This window comes from Thamnophis elegans, chromosome 2 (assembly GCF_009769535.1).
Source record: "Thamnophis elegans isolate rThaEle1 chromosome 2, rThaEle1.pri, whole genome shotgun sequence".
Taxonomy (NCBI): Eukaryota; Metazoa; Chordata; class Lepidosauria; order Squamata; family Colubridae; genus Thamnophis; species Thamnophis elegans.
The window spans coordinates 166,152,702-166,175,646 of NC_045542.1; the positions used below are offsets into that span (position 1 = coordinate 166,152,702).

The 22,945-nt window shown below is 43.8% G+C and overlaps 1 protein-coding gene across 1 annotated transcript; it reads right to left on the reverse strand.

The window, feature by feature from the left end:
* Positions 1–1,551: 1,551 nt before the first annotated feature.
* Positions 1,552–22,945, reverse strand: LOC116502541 (zinc finger protein 429-like). Its single transcript, XM_032208421.1, has 11 exons — positions 22,396–22,945; positions 20,702–20,810; positions 20,419–20,501; positions 18,826–18,937; positions 16,958–17,584; positions 16,090–16,217; positions 6,904–7,314; positions 5,859–5,970; positions 5,375–5,454; positions 4,580–4,706; positions 1,552–2,963 (listed from the first exon to the last, which is right to left on the reverse strand). Exons 1-11 carry the CDS (start codon positions 22,903–22,905, stop codon positions 1,660–1,662), a joined length of 3,603 nt encoding a protein of 1,200 aa, XP_032064312.1. The 5' UTR covers positions 22,906–22,945; the 3' UTR covers positions 1,552–1,659.

Here is a 22,945-nt window from a genome sequence, read left to right on the forward strand (position 1 = left end):
GCTTCTCTTCACAGTCCCCTGCCTGGACTGTGCATGAAAAGGGGCAGCAGGGGAACATGGGGTCTGAATCACTCTCTCTCCCCTTTTCCCCTCATAAGACTTTGCATGTGGCTTTACCATCCCCAGGATGCAATTTTTTGCTTCCCTTCCCACGAGAAGGGCACTCCACTCACTGACCAGCGTCACATCTGAATCTCGGTCATTGTAAGACTTTGTTGCAGCCTCTTTAGCTTCTGCGCTGCTCAAAGGGTTAGCAAGCCAGTGCACAGTTCTAAAGAAATACTTAGGCAGAAAAAAAATCAAAGCTACAAGTACAGATTAGGAGAAACCTGGCTCGAAAGAAGATAAACCTCCAGGTGACTTTAACGACCCACTAAAAGAATGCAAATGACCATCTGTCTGCAAGGAGTATAAATCCTTCCATTCCACATCATCAGAGCTGAAGAAGCTTCTTGGATGATAAGCAAAATGTCTTTGAAGAAATGTCTTGGGAAAAAAGCACCTTTGGGATAATCATGACCCGGATGACTGAGAATCTCCATAGACGTTCAAGTAGCTTGAAAACCCGTAACTGTGAGAGGATCTTGGAGTCCTAGTGGATGATCACTTAAATATGAGCCTGCAGTGTGTGACAGCAGCCAAAACAGCTAATAAATTCCTTGGTTGTAGCAAGTGAGGCAGAGAATCAAAATCATGTGAAATATTAGTACCACTTAGACTGCACCTGGAATATAGTATCCAGTTTTGGTCACCACAAAAAAGATGTTGAGATTTTGGAAAAAAAGCAGAGAAGAGCAACTAAGATGATGAAAGGTTTGGAGAGTAAAACATATGAAGAACGGTTGCAGGAATTGGGTATGGTCAGTCTGGAGAAAAGAAAGACTAGGGGTAACATGATAGCAATTTTCCAGTATTTGAGGGGCTGCCACAAAGAAGAGGGGATCAACTTATTTTCCAAAGCACCAGAAGGCAAGAAACAATAGATGGAAACTAATCAAGGAGAGAACCTTGAGAGGACCTCCAAGGTCCCTTCCATCTCTAATACTCTATCATTCTATAATTCTTTCTTGTTTTGACTCAGGTATTTTCATATTACTGAGCAACATGGTATGGGAAATAAAAGCATCAAGATGCTCTCAGTCAGCTTAGCCTCCATTGAGCAATACGGTCAAACTTCTGGGAGGGGAGGGGAGAGGAGAGGAGAGCAGGGAATGGGAATAGGAAAGAACAGAACAGAACAAATCAGAACAGAACAAATAAGAATAGGAATAGAAATAGGAATAGAATAGGATTCTTTTTTGGCTAAGTGTGATTGGACACACAAGGAATTTGCGTCCAGTGTAGAAGCTCTCAGTGTACATATAAACAGTAACTAATAAGTCATAGATCATAACAAAGAACATTTTATAAATCATAAAACACCAATAGGATAAGATTACGAATTTGGAAGTGGTCCAATAGATCATAGTAGTATAATAGTATATACTACCCTATAAGACTCCCAAATAGATCACCGAAGAAATAATGATTGACTCACTTCAGGCAGTAATTATTTTTATTGATGATTACATTTATACCATGCCTTTCTATTTCTATAACCACTCAAGACAGCTTACAAAAAACATAAAGACAAGATGATGCAGAACACTGCTAATACTTTTATGGGTTTTCCTTGATACTTTTATGGGACAGAAGGTAACAGCTCTGAGTAAAGTTTTTCCCACATTCCATACATTTATGAGGTTTCCCCCCGTGCTGGATATTTCTATGGTAAGAAAGGTGACTGCTCCTGCTGAAGCTCTTTCCACACTCCAGACATTTGTAAGGTTTTTCCCCCGTGTGGATCCTTTTATGGTAGGTGAGGTAACAGCTTTGAGTAAAGCTCTTTCCGCACTCAAGACATTTAAACGGCTTCTCTCCTGGGTGGATGTTTTTATGGGAAGACAGGTGACTGCTTCTAATGAAACTCTTCCCGCACTCCAAGCATTTGTAGGGTTTCTCCCCCGTGTGGATCCTTTTGTGGATCGTGAGATCTGTGCTGCCCCTGAAAGTCTTCCCGCATTCTGTGCACTTTAAAGACTTCTCCCCCGTGTGGATCCTTCGATGGGCCTGAAAGGCACTGCGTTCTCTGAAGCACCTTCCACAGTCCGTGCAACTGTATGGTTTCTCCCCTGTGTGGATCCTCATGTGGTTAGGCAGGTGACTGCTCCACCTGAAAGTTTTTCCACACTCCACGCACATGTATGGCTTCTCCCCGGTGTGGATTCTCATGTGGCAAGTGAGGTGGCCCCTTTGAATGAAGCTCTTTCCACACTCCATGCATTTGAAGGGTTTCTCGCCTGTGTGGATCCTTTTATGCAGGTTCAGGTTGCTGCTCATTGTAAAACTCTTTCCGCACTCTGTACATTTGAAGGGTTTCTCACCCGTGTGGACCCTTTTGTGAGAGGTAAGGTCGGTATTGCGTCGAAAGCTTTTTCCGCACTCAGTACATTGGTACGGCTTTTCCCCCGTGTGGATCCTTTTATGGGAAGTGAGGGAACTGGAATGGCTAAAAGTTTTTCCACACTCCGTGCATTGATATGGTTTGTTTTCGGTGGAGATGCTCTGATATAACATCAGAGGGGAGTTCTCGTAGTAATTCTTTACACGGTCTCTACGTTCACAACCTTTTGCTTTTGGGTGGATCCGGCAATCTTTGTTTCTATCAGGTTTATCTTTGAATTGTTCTCCATACCCTGAATTCTCTCCCTTTTTCTTTTCCTTCTGATTTTTTGGAATCTGGAAGTCCTGTATTTCCATATTTAAAGTACTTGAGAATGTCTCACCCTGATTGCTTGGCTGGTTGTCGTCATCTTGTTCTGGTCTCCACATATTTTGAAACATCTCTTCTTGTCCTTCATTCTTAACTGTTTGCAATGGAAACATCCTTGCCTTCTCATTATTCTTATTCTCTTGCCCATCACCTGCATTGGGTAAAAAATAAAAGTACAGGTAGTTATCAACTAATGACCACAAGTGAGCCCAACATTTCTGTTGCTAAGTGATACACTTGTTAAATGACTTTTGCCCCATTTTACAACCTTTCTTGACACCATCGTTAAGTGAATCACTGTAGTTGCTAAGTCAGTAACACGGTTGTTAAGTGAATCTGGCTTCCCCATTGACTTTGCTTGCTAGAAGGTCGCAAAAGGAGATCACATGTCCCAGGACACTGCAAGAGTCATAAATATGAACCAATTGCCAAGCATCTGAATTTTGATCACATGATCATGGGGAAAGCAATGGGCATAAGTGTGAAAAACTCACTTTTTTTAGTGCTCTTGTAACTTTGAACGGTCACTAAATGAATGATTGTAAATCGAGGACTGCCTGTACAGAGCAAAAAACAGCCATCCAAACAATCTACAGGTAGTCCTTGACTTACAACCGTTTGATTAGTGAGCGTTTAAAGTTACAACCGCATGAAAAATGTGATTTATGACCATCTTTCACAGTTATGACCTTTGCAGCATCCCCATGGTCATGTGATCCTGGAATACTGCAACCATCATAAATATGAACCAATTGCCAATCATCTGAATTTTGATCCCATGGTCATGTGGATGCTGCAAAAGTCATAACGTTTAGAAACAGTCATAGGTCACGTTTTTCAGGGCCGTTGTAACTTTGAATGGTCACTAAACCTGTAAGCTGGTTGTTAAGTGAATCTGGCTCCTCCATTGACTTTGCTTGTCAGAAGGTCGCAAAACCTGATCATCTGATCCCAGGACAATAGCAATAGCAATAGCAGTTAGACTTATATACTGCTTAGTAGGACTTTCAGCCCTCTCTAAGAAGTTTACAGAGTTAGCATATTGCCCCCACAGTCTGGGTCTTCATTTTACCCACCTCGGAAGGATGGAAGGCTGAGTCAACCTTGAGCCGATGAGATTTGAACCGCTGAACTACAGCTAACAGTCAGCTGAAGTGGCTGCAGTACTGCACTCTAACCACTGCGCCACCATCATAAGTACAAACCAGTGGTGGGTTCCGGATCTGCCTTCAACCTCTCCGCAAGCTTCTGCGACGCGCCAGCTGCTCGGTGGAGTGTTGCGCAGGCGCTGTATGTGCCATGCGCATGCGCTGAAGCGCCAAAGGCTCAAAGGACAGGTAAGGAGCTCAGGCAGGTGCGTTCTCTGGAGCACCGTACTGGAACCCGGTGCTCCAGGCAGGCTCCGGTACACCCATACCAGGGCATACCGCCTGCAACCCACCAATTGGTACAAACCAATTATGAAGCATTCAAATTTTGATCATGTGACCATGGGGATGCTGCAACCATTGTAATGGTGAAAAATTGTCATCGGTCACTTTTTTCAATGCAGTTGTAACTATGACTGGTCAGTAAATGAACTGTTGTAAGTTGAGAACTGACTACCTATATCGAGAGAGAGAGAGAGAGAGAGAGGGAGGGAGGGAGGGAGGGAGGGAGAGAGAGAGAGAGAGAGAGAGAGAGAGAGAGAGAGAGAGAGAGAGAGAGAGAGAGAGAGAGAGAGAGAGAGAAACATATGTACAAATCAGAATAAATCAAGGCCCTTACCTAGAGAAACCACATTTCTTGAATTCTCCTGCATGACCTCACTATGCAAGGCTTTTTGATGGGGGTCCAATAAAGCCCACTCTTCTTCGGTAAAAAGGACAGCTATGTCTTGGAAGGACACGCTACCCTGAAAGAAAGAGAATGTTCCCAGGATGTTATTGCAAGTTGTCTATCTTAAGTCTATCTATCTTAAGTATCTTAAAAAGAACGGGTGTTTTACTTGAAGATTCAAACAATGTGAAAGAAAATGGACAGATTTCAGACCGACCATACATTGTGGGCCAAAGGTTTATAATGTGAATGATTCAATGAGAGTATCTGTCATCCATTTCAGTTAAGTTAGATAGCAAAGAAAGACTCCTGGTTATGGTTACGGTCCCATCAGAGCCCTGTTTGGAAGAGGAGGAGGAAGAACTGGGACCGTCCGACAAAGATCGCACCTTTGGCATGTTTGGAGAGGCCAGGAGCTGAGGACAGTGCTGCCCCAGCCCCGTCAGGCATTGAGGGAGGTGGTTGTCCAGACACAGAACTGCCTGCCTTCACAGACTCAGGGGAGAATCAGCTTCTGACAGGCAGTGGTGCCCATAAGCAGCTGATCCCCCTATGATGAGGAACAGCTGCCTCCTTCACTGATCCAAGGACAGGGAAAGCAGAGGATAGTCAAGATCAGAGAAGGAAAAAATAGCAAACCCTAAAACATTGAAAAAAAATCGGGGAGCATGATGTGCATACAGTCACAAAACAAAAGATCTACAAAGGTTTTTTTTCTGCATCTTTTCTAGGTTCTCCACTTACCAGAGCTACAGGAATAGATGCTGGTTTTGCTTTATCAAAAGGATCTGATTCTGCAAACACGGGGGATGTTGTTTTTCTCCCTGTGAGAAAGGCAAAATTAGGGGAAGCAGGCTTTTTGAAAGGCCTGCTTCCTTAATGACATCCAGAAAGGGGGAGAAGGAGGAAGAGGAGGAGGAAGGAGGAGGAGGAGAAGGAGGAAAGGAAGGAAGGGGGGAGGAGAAAAGAAGCAGAAGCAGAAGAAGCAGAAGAAGAAAGAAGGAGAAGGAGGAGGAGAAGAGAAGGACAGGGAGGAGAAGGAGGAGGGAAGGAGGTGAAAAGCAGCAGCAGAAGAAGAAAGGAGGAAGAGAAGCAGCAGAAGGAGAAACAAGGAGGAAGGGGAAAAGAAATAGGAGGAGGAGGAGGGGGGGAGGAGGAGGAGAGGAGGAAGATTATTACTGAAATCTCTCAAAGGAATTTACAGTTCTTGGACAGAATCTTATCATACCTGTTAAGAAATTCTGACTTGGATATTCTGAGGAAATTTTGTTGAAGATTAGCTCCTGAGATGGATGTTCTCTTGCCTTGAGGCTTTCAGAGGTCACTCTCACAAAGGTTCCCTGGGCAAGACATACCATACAAGAAGAGGAGTTAAGGATACTCATATTAGCGGATTCTTATCCTTTGCTTCCAACTTCACAGCCCCAAATTTCCATCAGTGGGTCCATAAAAACGTGATACCGCAAAGGTTCGCTTCAAATATGGCCTCTGAAAGTGACAATGGATTAACTTGCCTGCAGATGTTGCCATCATGTTTATAATTCCAGAAAGCTCCAGCAGCAAAACATCTAAATATTGAAGAATTGTCTTGAATTGAATTGAATTTGAATTTGAATGGATTTGTATGCCGCCCAATCCTGAAGGACTCCGGGCGGCTCACATAAAAACAGTTAAAAATACTAGAAAATTTAAAATACAAACAAAGAGGTTAAAAGAACACAACATATATTCAGTTCTTAGTGGGGCTGGAACTCAATCGAGGATCAACAGCCCCAGGCCTGCCGGAACAGCCAGGTCTTAGTAGACTTTCGGAAGACCGAGAGAGTGGGGAGGGTCCCGATCTCAGGGGGTAGATCGTTCCATAGGGCCGGGGCAGCTACAGAGAAGGCTCTCTCCCGAGGGGCCAGTTGACATTGTGTAGTCGACGGCACCCGGAGAAGGCCCACCCTGTGAGATCTTATCGGACGCTGGGAGGTATGTGGCAGGAGGCGGTCACGGAGATATCCAGGTCCTAAGCCATGTAGGGCTTTAAAGGTAATAACCAGCACCTTGAAACGTGTTCGGAAACCAATAGGGAGCCAGTGCAGCTCGTGGAGGATAGGTGACACATGGGTGTACCTCGGTACACCCAGTATCGCTCACGTGGCTGCATTCTGGACCAACTGTAGTCTCTGAACACTTTTCAGGGGCAGCTCCATGTAGAGTGCATTGCAGTAGTCGAGTCTTGAGGTGTTACTATCCATCTGGAACTAACAGGATAGAAAACTTCTCACCTGCAATTTCTCCTGCTTTGGTTCCTCTCCGTGGTTCAGGAGGAAGCCCTCTGCCAAGGCCACCGCCTGGGAACTGGTCTCTGGGTCACACTCCTGGACCCAGCTCTTCATTTCCAGGGGCAGGATGGCCAGGAACTGCTCCAGGATCACCAGGTCCAGCATCTCTGCTTTGGTGATCCTTTCTGGTTTCAGCCACCGAGCGCAAAGCAGGTGGAGCTGGCTGCAAAGCTCTCGGGGTCCCTTGGCCTCCTCATATCGGAAGGCTCTGAAACATTGGCACTGAGCGTGCAAATCGACCGCTTCTTCCTCTAGGTTCTTTGGTCCGATTTTTTCTCCAGTGGTCTCAGGGCGAGGAACTTGTCGATGTCCTTCCTCTGCTGGGTATTCTTCATGCATTTTTCTTTGCATTTTCTAACAAAAAACAAATGGGATTAGCTTTTTCCTGATCTCCAAAGTTATCTTCCTTGGTAGGATATCAACTGCATGAAGAGATTCTGGAAAAATCTCACCCCTCCTTACATATGATACTTTTGCAGGGTGGATAAAAATTGATGATTATTTATTTATTTATTTTAAAAATGGATTTTTTAAATGAAATTTATTTTATTAATTTATTTTAATCAAATGCTTTTGGAGTAGAAATCTATTTAAAGATAGTGTTCTATTTAAGATACATTAATAATTTAGTTTATTCAGCATGAAATGGAGCTTAGTTATGTAGCATGAGGCTGTATATGCTGCAATATTGGGACTGTTGGTGAGTCAACAGCGGGTCAGAGGAGGAGCCGCTGCGGGACAAAGGATGACAGTTGCTGGTATAGGGCCTCCTACTTGAGGAGGGGGTTGAACTAGAAGAGCTCCAAGGTGCCTTCCAGGTTCCACCACAAAACCGCGGTAGAGTAAAGCGCGCTCGACGAAAGCACGTACATGACGTCATCACAGCGCGACGAAAACAGCACGCTGTGAGCGGTAAACTTAAAATTAACGCGTAAATCTAAACCTAACCCCCCCAAACCTAACCCTAAACCTAACCCTAAGCCTAACCCTTAACCTAACGCTAAACCTAATGCTAACCCTTAACCTAACCCTAAACCTAACGCTTAACGTAACCCTAAACCTAACCCTAACCCTTAACCTAACCCTAACCCTAACCCTAACCCTTACCTTTATGTGAATCGGCTTGCTTTAAAAGCGCTTTTTAAAGCGCCCTTTTTTCTCCGCGGTCGTATTTGTCGCGCTGCTGATGACGTCAGGTACGCGCTTTAATTGGGCGCGCTTTAGTGGACCGCGGTTTTGACGGGTCACGGCCTTCCAACTCTGTTATTCTGTATTCTGTAGGGGTAGGGGTCCTTGGGGTTCTCTGAGTTTGCTTGTTTCCTTGAAAAAGTTTCATTATCCAAACTAGGTAATATCATCACCGGTACTGGTAGCACTGATGATGTTACCTAGTTTGGGTAATGAAACATCTGCAAGAAAACAAGCAAGATCAGAAAGCACCAAGGACCCCTCATGTCAACCCTGAACTACAAATATTCTCTGTTATTAGATAATAAACTGTTGAAATTGAAGAAACCTGAAAACCCAAACCTTGTTAAGAACTTCTCCCACCTTTTGATTCTTTGGGAAGAATCCGTGTAAGATGAGAGTTTGCGGGCATGATCCCACCCAAACTTGAAGCATCTCTTATTTCTCTGCTGGAAGAGGACTTCAATGAGAGGAGAAGGCCCTGGATTTAATCCAGCCATCTTTTTTTCATCCTGGGACTGGTCACACCATCTCTAAGCAGCAAACGCTTGGATGGATTCCCAACCATGTCATAATCACCTCAGAAATGGAACATAAATGCAGTATTCTAGGTGTGGTCTTACTAAGGCTTTATAGAGTGGCATTAGTAACTCCCTTGATCTTGATTGTATCCCTCTGTTAATGCAATTTAGGATTGCATTGGCTTTTTTGGCTGCCGCCACACACTGCTGGCTGATATTTAACAGGTTGTCCACGAAGACTCCAAAATCCCTCTCACAGTCACTGCTATTAAGCTTGTTTCCACACAGACTATATGTGTACTTTGGGTTTTTCTTGATTAAGATTTTACTTTTCTTTACATTAAATTTCATTTTGTTAGACTCAGTGTTCAAGTCTTTCAAGATCCATCTATCATCCCAGGTGTTGGCTATTCCTGCCATCTTAGTATATCCACAAATTTGGTAAGTTCCTCTTCTATTCCCTCATCTAAGTAGTTTAGGTTCTATCATATCTCAACATCTCTTAAAATGGACACCTAACATCAAAAACATCATCAAAAAAGTACAACAAAGAATGTTCTTACTGCGCCAACTGAGAAAGCTCAAACCGCCCAAGGAGCTGCTGATTCTGTTCTACAGAGGAATCATTGAGTCTGTCATCTGCACCTCCATAACTGTCTGGTTTGGCTCTGCAACCCAACAAGACAGACTTCAGAGGGTAATTAGAACTGCAGAAAAAACAATTGCTACTAACCTGCCTTCCATTGAGGACCTGTACATTGTACAAGTCAAAAAGAGGGCTGTGAAAATATCTACAGACCCCTCATATGCTGGACATAAATTGTTTCAACTTCTACCCTCAAAACGACACTATAGGGTATTGCACATCACAACAACTACACATAAGGACAGTTTTTCCCCGAATGCCATCACTGTGCTAAACAACTAATTCCCACAACACTGTCAAATTACCTACTAAGACTGTATTACTATTCTTCTCCTCCTTCCTAGTACCTATCTCTTCCCACTTATGACTATAACCATGTTGCTTGTATCTTTACAATTTATATTGTTGTATTTGTTTCCTAGTATGATTAGTAATCTATGACTATCACTAAGTGTTGTATCGTATGATTCTTGATGAATGTATTCTATTTTATTTTCGTTATGTACACTGAGAGCATATACACCAAAGACAAATTCCTTGTGTGTCCAATCACACTTGACCAATAAAGAATTCTATTCTATTCTATTCTATTCTATTCTCTCTTCTCTTCTAATTCTAGTTTCTTTCAGCCAGGTATGAATCCATCTGATGGAGATGTTATCTATCCCACATTTCTTTTAGCTTACCAAGAAGATTACTGGTGGGGACATGCTGGAGTCTTTTTGTTCTTTTTTGGGCTGCTTAATTGTCTCTTTTGCATAGTCTGTAAACGTTGTTAATTTTTATGTATCTATTGATGGCTGATTTGTCAAAGTGCCAGGCTTCTAAAAATTCCCTGGCATTTTTGGATTTGGCCTGGTCTAGGATGGTCATATTTTTCTCATGGAAACTATGGTTAAATCTGTCTATCTATGGTGAAATTTAATTTTTTCCCCAGAAAGATAAGATTGCCATATCTTTCTGACAAGAAGCCGACCTGTCAAATGTCTGACCTCTTTAAGCTAAGCCCAGGGCCAGCAGTTGTCCAAACATCCCCTCTGCCTCTCTTCCCTGTTCTGGGCAGCTGTCCTACCTTGCATTTTCACATCTGGATCTCAACTCCACTTGGTTTTATTTACATATATTTGTCACTATTGCAAAGCTTGGGGTTTTTTGCTTTTTGCTAAGAGTCAAGTTTGGGGCTGCTTGCAAAGCGCACCAAGTGACCATTCAGCCTCACAATCGAGACTGTCATAGTTTGCTTTCTGACTTCCTCCTCCCGCTCCTTCCCCGCCATCTGATCTGGTCCCCCCTCTCTTTGCTTTATTTCCCTTTGCCTTTCTCTGGACTCAATCCGTTTCACAAGGGGGTGGTCCTGGACCCAGAAATGACAGAAAGAGAATCCCAAGGTGGGGTGTGTGTGTGTGTGTGTGTGTGTGTGTTAGAGAGGGAGAGGGAGAGAGAGAGAGAGAGAGAGAGAGAGGTGATAGATAGATTTCCAATGTCCCAACACTGGAAGTCTTTAACAAGATGTTGGATAGTCATTTGTCTGAAACGGTATAGGATTTCCTGCCTAGGCAGGGGGTTGGACTAGAAGACCTCCAACGTCCCTTCCAACTCTGCTATTGTATTGTATTGTATTTTACCTCATTAGATAGAGATAGAGAGATAGATAGATAGATAGATAGATAGATAGATAGATAGATAGATGATAGGTAGGTAGGTAGGTAGGTAGGTAGGTAGGTAGGTAGGTAGGTAGGTAGATAGATAGATAGATAGATAGATAGATAGATAGATAGATAGATGATAGGTAGGTAGATAGATAGATGATAGATGATGGGTAGGTAGGTAGATGATAGATAGATAGATAGATAGATAGATAGATAGATAGATAGATAGATAGATAGATAGATAGATAGATAGATAGATAGGTAAGTAGGTAGATAGATAGATCGATAGATTAATAGATAGATAGATGATAGGTAGGTAGGTAGGTAGGTAGATGATAGATAGATATGATAGGTAAGTAGGTAGATAGATCGATCGATCGATTAATAGATAGATAGATAGATGATAGGTAGGTAGGTAGATGATAGATAGATAGATAGATAGATAGATCAATCCCGATCCTCTCTCCCTCCACCCACCGATCCTCCCTCCTTTCGCCAGACAGCTTTGCAATCTAGAGAAAATATCTTGCCTTTTTTCCCCTCCGCGGCTCCCACTTCTCTTCGCAGAGGAAAGGGGCACCACTCGGTGTCCCTCCGTTCCTGCAAGATCCTCCTGCAGCCCCCTTTGCCTTTGGGAAAGTTGAGGGTAAGAAGAAAGGGAGGACAATGAATGACGCCCAGGAGGAAGATTCCAGCTGATGCACTCGCTATAATTTCCTGTCTGTCTCTCCCCACCTCCCCAAATTAAAAAAAACACCCTGCTTTCTGCAGATAGTATTGTCAGCCAAGCTATCAGGCGCATGCGCGGTTTCCTAGGTGTTTTGGAAGTTTACAGAGAGCGCTCCCTGCAAGGAGAAAGGAAGAATGGAGGAGTGCTCTTTTGCCCGGGGTTGATGATGCAAAGATGATGGGAGGAAGGGGGGGGGGATACCCTCCTAAGAGAAGAAAAACTCGTCTTTAGATCTATCTAAGTCGGGTTTTTTTTTAGAACTTGGCAGCTTTAAGATGGGTGGACTTCAACTCCCAGCATCCCTTAGCAAACTCGATAGTTGAGGGATGCTGGGAGTTGAAGTCCGCACCTCTTAAAAATTGCCAAATTTGAGCAATGCTGATCTATGCTACAAAATAGATATTGTGTTTTTTCCCTGCTAAACAATAGCAGCTTCCCAAAGTATTTTGGAGAGCATTGAGACTGTTATTTCCTTGCAACCATGCAGGAGCTACTGTATTCTTCCCATTCAATCTCCCAAAACATCCTGTGATCCTTTAGGGAGGTCCTCACATGCTAGAAAGGTCCAGACCCGCAAGTGGAGACTCCACTTCCGGCCCCCTTCCGAGGAATTTATTTTATCTGAACGCAGCAAGCCCTGGCAAGGGCGTTTTGGACATGCTCAGTTCCATTCTGAAGCTCAAGAAGTGCCAGTACTGCAATGCTATGCTTCCCACGCTGCCCCGATAGATCCTGCACGTGTTGCCTGGAGACCTGGCAAAGAATGAATGGGTAGAAAAATTATGGGAGAGTGACAACGGTGTGTTAAAGCTATCAGAGTAGGTAATGGAGGAGGCCTTCGCAGATATTATTGTACTATAGCCAAGAAACCCAGTTTTTCATTCATATGTTTTATTAAGCTGGTTTAAGTTAGTTTGTCTTTGGTACTGTCCAAACCTAGACAGCATACTAAAAAGCAGAGACATCACCTTGCCAACAAAAGTGCCTATAGTCAAGGCTATGGTTTTCCCAGTTGCAATGTATGGCTGTGAAAGATGGACCATAAGAAAGGCTGAGCGCCAAATAATGGAGGCCTTTGAACTGTGGTGCTGGAGAAGATTCCTTTGATTCTTTTAGCTGCAAGGCGATCAAAGTGGTCAGTCCTAGAGATCAACCCTGACTGCTCTTTAGAAGGCCAGATCCTGAAGATGAAACTCAAATACTTTGGTCACCTAATGAGAAGGAATGACTCACTGGAGAAGAGCCTAATGCTGGGAAAGACTGAGGGCAAAAGAAAAAGGGACAGCAGAGAATGAGGTGGCTGGATGGAGTCACCAAAGCAGTCGGACAACTAACAACAAAGTTAGTTTGAAGAACAAATTGCAGTTGTATTGATGTAATCTGTCTTATCAATGTTTTCCAACTCAGCCAGGAGTTGTATCCTAAGTAAGACATATGTCCAGAAAACAGCCTCAGTCTTCCTGCCATACGAAAACAGCTTCAAGCAGAAGGAACTGGTCTTTTGGAATGGAGATTTGGCATCCATTCAGAAAGACTGGGCCAATCTATTCATAAATAAAATGCCTTCAGCCACAAACTCTCACAGAAGGCTGGATCTAATGGGATTAAGAATTTACACCACCACCACCACCCCAAATGCTAAGGACAGGACATGTCCTTTAGGACATACTAGGGTTAACCTACCACCATTGAAATAGTAAAAAACAAGGTTCACTACATTGCACAACCCCCTGGAGCATCTCAATCACCAAACCCCAAAACCCTATAAAGATCCATCCACTCACTCACTCATTTTGTCAGCCACCCCAGAAAGATGCTGCTGTCACTGAAGTTTCTGAAAAACAAATAAACAGAGATCTTTCCTTGTGGACAGCCTCCATTTTATTTCCAGCGTTTTTTTCTCTTGGCTTGGAACCAGTCTGCATTTTTCTTCCAACAGGCAGGGGAGAAATCAACTTACCTTTGCTACTGGTTCGCAAAGGTGTGAGTGCATGCGCAGAGCATTAAAAATGGAATGTGGTGACATCTGGGCGGGTGGGCGGAGCTTCATGCTTCCAGCACTATTGGTTGGCCCAAACCGGATAGAACCGGCTGAATTTCACCACTGCCAACAGATATAAAAATCACTCTACTCCCCATGCTATGATTCCTAAATAAACGGAGAACCTCCTTTCCTGCAGCTGGCCTCCAAATTCATTGGCTCCTGCGTCTTTCTCCTGGCTTGCAATCGGACCCACAGAATGATCAGCATGATGGCTGAAATTTTATAGGCATTTTCATCCCAGTGATGTACAGGTAGTCCTCGATTTACAACAATTCATTTAGTAACCATTCAAAGTTACAACGGTACTGAAAAAAGTGAGGTCTGACCATTTTTCACACTTAGCAACTATTGCAGCATCCCCATGGCCCCATGATCAAAATTCAGATGTTTGGCAACTGACTCATGACAGTTGCACAGTTCCGGGATCACCTGATTCCTTTTTGCAAACTTCTGACTAGCAAAGTCAATTGGGAAGCCAGATTCTCTTAACAATCGTATTACTAACTTAACAACTGCAGTGATTCCTTAACAACAGTGGCAAGAATGGGGAAAAACTCACTTAACAAATATCTCACATAGCAACACAATTTTTGGCTCAATTGTGGTCGTTAGCTGAGGACTTCCTGTATAGTGTTTTCTGGAATTATCCAATCCTCATTTTGCCAAAATAACAAGAACAAGATAGCCAGTTTAGATTAGTGTGTTTTTTAAAAAAAATATATTTATCAACTTTTAATACGTCCCATTGTGTGACTCTGGGCGTTTTACAAATAAAGCTATACAATCATATAAAAAGGCATAGTTTTTAAAAACAGCCTTAAAACACAATTAGAAATTGAACAGTAGAGAAGTTAAAAAAGCAGAGGCCTTTAGACCACAGCTGGGAGGTGCTGAGAAGACACAAGATATCATAGTATGTATAAAGGTAAAAGTAAAGGTTCCCCTCACACATATGTGCTAGTGGTTCTAAGGGGCGGTGCTCATCTCCGTTTCAAAGCCGAAGAGCCAGTGCTGTCCGAAGACGTCTCCGTGGTCATGTGACCGGCATGACTCAACGCCAAAGGCACATGGAACGCTGTTACCTTCCCACCAAATGTTTCTATTTTTCTACTTGCATTTTTACATGCTTTCGAACTGCTAGGTTGGCAGAAGTTGGAACAAGTAACAGGAGCTCACTCGGTTACACAGCGCCACAGAACTGCTGAATTGCCGACCTTTCTGATCGACAAGCTTAGCGTCTTAGCCACTGAGCCACCACGTCCCATTAATAGTATGCATAAATAGATCTAAATAAAAGCCTAGTTTTTTATACACCAAAAGGTAAAATTTACACCTGATCATAAGGATCGAGAGAAAGAAAAAGTAGATAGCTGGAAATGTCAGTTCCTTCAGGCTGTGTTTCTAAGCAGGCTGTTAGTAATTAAGCACTGCTCTCAAGTAGTCCTACTTGTTTGTAGCGTATTATGGAGATGTTATTATCAACTGAAGACCTTTCTTTTCCTTCAAATAAATCTTGTGGCTGCTCCAAGTGCCTTCTGTCAAATTTGTCCAGAGCAGTTGTCAGCCCTTTAAAAAATTAATGAAGAAAAACCTGTATACCTTCTTGCTATCCTGGAGTTGTACTACTCCAGAATAGCAAACAAAGAAAGAAGGAGGGTGGAGGAGGGAGAGGGAGAAGAAGAGGGAGGAGGAGATATCTGGCAGCATATTAAAAAGCTGCAGCTCATTTCATCAGATACATGGAGTACCAGGATTATAGGATTTAAACTAGGGTGAGGCTGAAGAAAAAGAAGAGGTTGGTTGGGCAACCACATCTTCAGAGCCTTACGAAAGAGTATCAGAGTGGGAAGGGTGGCTAGTCTAATTTCTGGAGGTAATTAAGGTTGTATCCAGTACCATGTTACCTGACTGTGACTGTGATTTATGATACTTGTCAGAAACCAAAGTTTACGCCAACAAAAAAAATGGGACTAATGGGCTTGTAAATTAAATCACTGCAAAAAAAAAAATGTTTGTTAAATCAGGTGCAGCTATGCGGTGACCTGTTTAACAATTGGCTCAATTGCGGTCCTCAATTGAGGATCCTAGAGAGGGCTGTAAAGCAGTGGCCTCCAACCACCATGGACCGGTTCCATGGAGAGAGGTTTTTCCATGGAGTGGAGGGTGTGTGGTTTCATGTCCTGCCTGCATCCTGTGGATGGGGCTTTGCTTGTTTGCGTGGCCAGGTTTCTGGCATGCTCAGACCAGTGCCAGTCCATGAACTGGGGGCTGGGGACCCCTGCTGTAAAGCACTGTGAAGCGGTATGAAAGTCTGTAAGTCTATAAGTAATTGTATTTCATCAACTTTAGACTTTTGTCATGGTCTTCCCACATTTTGGAGCATGGCCATGATAGAGGTTAAAAACCAGCTGGGAGAAAATGATGCACTTTTGACTGATGTACGTTTGCTTGAATGGATTGTCATGCCACCCATCGGAGCCTAAAACGGAGGAGGAAGATGAGCTGGAACTGGAGCCAATAGAGATCAAGGTTGGCTTTGGAAGGAGGTGGGGAGGAGCAGGCCCAGTCAGGCCAGGACTTTTTAGGATTGGGACGGCTTGCAGGCAGGGCAGAATGGGGGCAGGATGAACAAGAGAGGCTAAGCAGTGAACATGAGAGACAGAGCTCAGGCGATAACCCACTCCTGATCCTCAAGCATGGAGAGAGGAGAGAAGGCGGGAACAGCACAGGCTGCCCCGATGACTCAGGGGGGAGAGCACTCTGTCCCTCTTCACAAGGCACACCTGGGGACTGAGCCTTAAGGAGACGCTATGGGGAGGGACATTTGTCGGGAACAAACACTGAATTCATTGAGTGGTGTGTGCTGTTGCCGAAGTTGGACGTTTCTGAGATTAATTGCTTTATTTGCTCCCTGGACGCCTTGACTTACTCCTTTGCCCTGTTGGAGTTCTCACTTTACAGCTGTTGTGCTCCCAGTGTTGTACTATTTGCTGCCAGTGGCTGCTGGAGGTGTGTTTATGTGTGGGTGTTATCACTTTGCTCTGGGGCTTGCCAGAAACGTGAGAACGTTTGGGGGAAAGTTGGAGCAATAAAGGGGAGGTTTGAACTGTCAGTTGCCCATGTTGCCTCTGTGCCATGCCCCCGGTCATCACATGGATCCTTTCCCAGGAAATAAGTCCAGTAGAACGATGAAGCTCTTTTCATGTTCCTTACATTAACATGGTTTCTCCTGTATGTGGATCTTTTTATGGGAAATCAGGGAACTGTTCCTGCAGAAGCTCTTTCCACACTCCAAGCATTTAAAAGATTTCTCTCCTGTGTGGATCCTTTTATGGGAAGTCAGGCCACTGCTGAGGGTGAATCCTTTCCCACATTCGCTGCATTTATAGGGTTTCTCCCCTGTGTGGGTTTGTTTGTGGTAACTGAGATGATAGTTCTGTCGGAAGCTCCTTCCGCACTCCGTGCAGTGATATGATTTCTCTCCTATGTAGTAAGTGACAGTCAGGGGATTGGGGCAATTGTCATCTTTTCTGGATCCTGCGCCTCCATATTGTTCCTTTTTATTCTGGGTGCCACAACATTTACACGAATCTGTTTTATCAATTATTCTTTCACCACAAAACTGACACTTTTCTGTTCTTTCTCCTTTTGAATCTGATTGGATTTGGACGTTGTGGATTTCAGCGTGAGGAGAAGCAGCAGCTTTCTCTTCTCTGTATTTTAGATGGTTCCCGTCATCTCTTGTTGGTTTTGATGGACTGCAAAATGCCTCTTCAGCTATTTCATTTTTTCTGGTTGGCTCTGCCAGATGTGGCCCCTTATAGCTCTTTATCCCTCGTTCAGCTCCTGCATGAGAGAAAAAATGAAGAAAAAAAATTAGACTATTGTGATTAAGGAACCAACTTTGAATTCCACCATTTCTATAGTTTCCTTTCATCTCTGTATACCTGGATGAAACTAAGATTATTTTTTCATGTAGAAGCTGGGGTGGCTTTTTAGCAACTATTTTCTAAACACAAAAATTAACAAATAAACAAAAAAAGGGAAACCTTACTTACTACTCAATTCTGAAATGAAAAAATGAATGCTAAAGGTTTGATTAAGGGATGAAAGAATAAATGAATGATAAAGTTAAGGTTAGATTAATGGATGAAAGAATAAATGAATAGTAAAGTTAAGATTAGATTAAGGGATGAAACAATAAACGAATGATAAAATAAAGAAGTAGATTAAATTATGTTGGAAACCATCACACAGAAACATATGAATCTTATTCCTGGAAGTCTGAGTGAAAACTACTCGGTAAAATTTTCTGGATTCTATCAGTATCATTTTGCTGAGAAGAAGGTGATATCAAAATATGAGTGATCAGCAAAATTATTTAAGGAAATGGTGACCAGAGAACTGTCCATCCTCCCAGAATGTTAGAGTATGTTCATAGACTGGAATAGACATGGGAACATGGCCAGCCAATGGGGACTGTTGCAATAGACATGGCAGTAGGTCAGCCAATAGGGACTATTTGGATAGCCATGGCAACAGGTCAGCCAATGGGGACTGTTGGAAACATAGAATTTGGTTGCTATAAGAGACCATAAGAGACAGTTTGAAGTTTAGACTTGCTGAACTGTATGTAAAAGTTGGTTTGGCTTCAGTAACTCTCCTCAGTACAATGTAGGCCTCTATCTCTCTACCCTGTAATGACTTGCGTCTATGAATATTGCTTCTGTGTTCCTGATATTGTATGCCAAATTCTGCTGTTTGGTATTGTATATAAAGAAGTTTCTTATATATAATTGAATCCTGCTGAAGTTCATTTACTTGTGTGCTTGTTGGATGTGCTGCTGCAAACAAAAAACTCTGACACAGTATAATTTGGGGAAAGCCACACATTCTTCCCTGGAATTTCTGGAAGTTGATGTGGGTCAGTGCCAGGGGTGCCATCATGTTAAAGAGTCTTCTTCTTTTGTTTCTTCCAGTCAGAAGAATGGTTTAGGAATTTCTTGGAAAGAACTAACAGACTGATTGTTTCTAGCTATAGATTGAATGTTCTTCAATCTGGAACAAAAACGCAGAGAGCCTCTTACTAAGACAGGCCCAGATCCTTGATGTCTCCATCATGACCTCTCCATGCAGAGCTCTTTGGCTGGAATCCAGAAGGGCCCATTCCTCCTTCGTGAAATGGATCCCCACTTCTTCCTGAAGGAGAAAGGAACAGTTTCTTATTAACATACAGTCTGGTTCTCAACTTCTCTCCCCTCAAAACTCTCCCAAGCAGAGATGCCTAATGGATCAAACGCCTGCTTTCTGAGGAATTGTGTATGAAAACAGGAAGAGCTCCAGACCCCTGACTGAGAAGTTGTTGAGGAATGTCCCATCACATTTATTGATTCTGCAAAAAAAGAATGCCAACAGTGACATGATCTCTCTGGATTGCTTGTCTGATCCAGCAAGCAACATCTGTCTGTGATTTCAATCTTTCTAGAACATGGGTGTCAAAGTCAAGGCCTGCAGGTCGGATTTGCCCCATGGGGTGCTTAGATCTGGCCCGCAGAGCTGCCCTGGAAACAGCAAAGGACCGGCACACAGTGCCTCTGCCAGCAAAAACTGGGCCCAAGGATGCTGCACGCTTTCGCTGGCAGAGGGCTAGCAAAACAAACTAACAGCAAAGCAAAACAAAAGGAGAAATATTTCCCCTTTTGCATTTGAACATCCAAGAAGGGGCAGGAAAGGAGAAAGGGAAAAAAGAAGAAAAAAGAAAAAGAAGGAAAGATGGAAAGAGAGCAAGCAAGGAAAAACAAGGAAAGAGGGGAAGGTAGAAGAAAGGAGAATGAAGAGGGAAGGGAAAAGAAGAAAAGGGAGAGAGGGAGAAGGAAGGAAGGAAGGAAGGAAGGAAGGAAGGAAGGAAGGAAGGAAGGAAGGAAGGGAAGGGAAGGGGAGATTATAATGAGAGGGAGGTAGGGTCTGACGGAAGTCCTGCCTTAGCATTTGGCCACCACAGGTGACCCCAACACAGTGACGTCAAACTGGCCATGTCCCCACAACCACTCCCCCCCCAACTCAAATACAACTCTGAGGCAGCCCTTAATGAAATCGAGTTTGACATCCCTGTTCTAGAAGAATCCCTACGTGAAGTTCTTGTGAGTGTCCCATCAGGAAGTAGCATAACATAGCATGGTAAGTGTGCTCCAAGGGAGTTCTAGAAGAAAAATACAATTTGAGGGGTTCTTGGCGCTCTCTGAGCTTGCTTGTCTTTTTGCAGATGTTTCATTACTCAAACTACATAAGATCAACACTGCTAGCATTGATCATGTTACCTAGTTTGGATAATAAAACGTCCACAAGAAAACAATTGTGTTGGAGAGCAGCAAGGACTCCTCATTTCCATCCTGAGCTAGAAATATTCTCCCAAAGGGGCTTTTTCAAGAGGCAACTGGACTTTCTGATTTTTTCTTTGATGACGTTTTGAGCTGAAGAAGCTTCTTGGATGAGAAACGAAACGTCGTCAAAGAAAAACCAGAAAGTCCTGTTGCCTCTTGAAAAAGCATCTTTGGAACAGCCACAACTTGGATGACTGAGAATCTCCAGAGACATATAAATATTCTCCTTGATTGGAAATACAATTAACTTTTGACGGAATGCAAAGCTCACATTTGTGCTATGGAGCGTTGTCCTCATACCTGAGCTGGAAGTACAATCGTGGTTTCTGCACCCCGAGAAAGAAGAGGTGTTTGCACAGGGACCATCGGCCTCATTCCATTCCCTGTGAGTAAGACAAAAAAAATGGAGAAAACACCCTTAAAATGCCTACGGCATTCTGGAAGAAACAAACACGTTTAGCAGCAGAGAACCCTTAAGAACTCTTCACTGCATTCAGAATTATTTTTTTTCACGAAACAATTGCAAATGAAAGTAGCTCAGACAGTGCAAACTCTTAAGGACCTCAGCAGACAACTTCCTCACCTAACTCTGTATCCTCCTGGGATACGCCTCGGAAGACCAGATCTTGAGACTGAAATGACGTATCTCCCCGTGTTTTAGAGGGTCCAGTAAACTTCTCCATGAAGGGTTCCTGAATGTGAAGCAACAACCAAGAGAAAAAGGCAAAATTGGTACTTGACCTCTGCCTTAAACTTTACAATAGAAACTTCTTATATCCATGGAAATAGCTAGGAGGTAGCAACAGCAACAATGAGAAATGAAAAAAGTTTAACCTTAATATTTACAACACATCCTGGAAAGAAGGCCTGAGCTTCTCACATCCTTGGAAATTACTAGTAAGTAGCAACAGCAACAGAGAAAAATGCAAAATTGGTAACTGACCTCTGTCTTAAACTTTATAATACACTCTGGGAAGAAGGCCTGAGCTTCTTAAAGGTAAAGATTCCCCTCGCACATATGTGCTAGTTGTTCCTGACTCTAGGAGCTGATGCTCATCTCCGTTTCAAAGCCGAAGAGCCAGTGCTGCCTGAAGACGTCTCTGTGGTCATGTGGCCGGCATGACTAAATGCTGAAGATGCACACAGGGCTGTTACCTTCGCACCAGAGGTGGTTCCTATTTTTCTACTTGCATTTTTACCCGCTTTTGGACTGCTAGGTTGGCAGAAGCTAGGACAAGTAATGGGAGCCCACTCTGTTATGCGGTGCTAGGGCTTTGAACCGCCGAACTGACGACCTTTCTGATTGACGAGAGAGAGAGGGGGGGAGGGAGGAAGGGAGGGAGAGAGAGAGAGACAGAGACAGAGACAGAGAGAGACAGAGGGGGAGAGAGAGAGAGACGTCCATCATCCCTCAGATGGAGAGTCAACAGTCCCCAGGTCTGGATGATGAGGAAGAGGAGGAACAGCTGGGTCCAGTGCCTAATGTACAGATGTGCAGAAAGCAGAAGAAAGCAGTGGGAATCTATAGGCTGGTCATTGGGATGGAAGAGCGACCTCTGCTAGCTAAGCCCCACCCTAGCTCTGGGGATACAAGGCAGGGAGCAGAGATGAATAGGTGTGACAGACAACTATTCATCTCCATTGACTTCTGAATCCTGTCTGGGACTTAGCAGAATCCTTTCTTTGAATCTTCAGTGCTGAGAGTCAAGCGTGTCCTCTGAGCATGTGGGGGTGTGGGTGTCTCTGCTGCTGGAAAAAAAGGAAGCACAGCTTCCAGGATTTCTTGTTTGAGTGTGGAGAGAGTCCTGGTGTGTGGGGCCATTTCAGGGGGAAAGGGAACGAGCTCCGCTTTCCAAGGCCACTGAAAGACTTGTTAGCCTTCTGGGTGTGTGTGTGAGGAGGAGACTTTGCCAGGGGTGCTGGTGCTTCTAATAAAGGGAACATTTGGTTAACTACAGAGGGTTTGTCATGTTTGGAAGCCAGGCCAGAAGAGACTTCTTGCAGACGTTTCATAACCCAACTAGGGAACATCATCAGTGCTAGGAGGGATTGCATACTGGAGGAGGAGGATTATGGGGTCCTTGGTGCTCTCTGAGCTTGGTTGTCTTCTTGCAGACATTTCATTACCCAACAAGGGAACATCATCAGTGCTAGTCCTGGCAGTGATTATGTTATCTAATTTCTCTTCCTTTTGTAACCTCTAAAAGGAGTCACTTAGTAACAAGAACATTGCACATTTTAACATCCCTGTGTTTGAACCAGCAAGAAATTTCCCACCTGCAGCTCTTCCAGCCTCTTCTGTTCGGCCTGGTTGAGGAGAAAGCCTTCTGCAAGGGCCACCGCCTGGGAACTGGTCTCCGCTCCACACTCCCGGACCCAGTTTTCCACTTCCGGAGGAAGGATGGTCAGGAACTGCTCCAGGATCACCAAGTCCAGCATCTGTGCTTTTGTGTGTATTTCTGGCTTGAGCCACTGATGGTAGAGATAGTAGAGACGGCTGCAAATGTCTCGGGGCCCTTCAGCTTCTTGGTAGCAGAACTGACGGATATGGTGATGTTGTGCAACCCAATTGGCTTCTTCTTCCAGAATGTTCTGCGTGGCCTGTTCCCAGACTTCTCCAGGAGCCCCAGGCTTGCCAGCGTAGGACCCTTTTCTTTCTGCTTCCCCTGCTGTGTCTCGTGGCCCCTTGTTCTCTAGATGATTCCACAGCACCAAAGGACCTCTTGGACCGGCAGAAGACTTTCCACTCATAGGATCAGCCTGGCTCATAGGGATTTTCTGAGCCATCTTTGGGAACAAGGGTTTTTCTTCCCAAGGAAATCCCAAA

Excerpts from the sequence above, each read along its gene's own strand:
- LOC116502541 (XM_032208421.1), bottom strand. The coding sequence starts at position 22,905 with ATGGCTCAGAAAATCCCTATGAGCCAGGCTGATCCTATGAGTGGAAAG. Across the intron at positions 16,218-16,957 it reads CCACATACAGGAGAAACCAT|GCTCCGATGGGTGGCATGAC; the intron begins GTTAATGTAAGG and ends CCTCCGTTTTAG. Across the intron at positions 7,315-16,089 it reads GTGGGAAGACCATGACAAAA|AAAATGCAAAGAAAAATGCA; the intron begins GTCTAAAGTTGA and ends GTTTTTTGTTAG.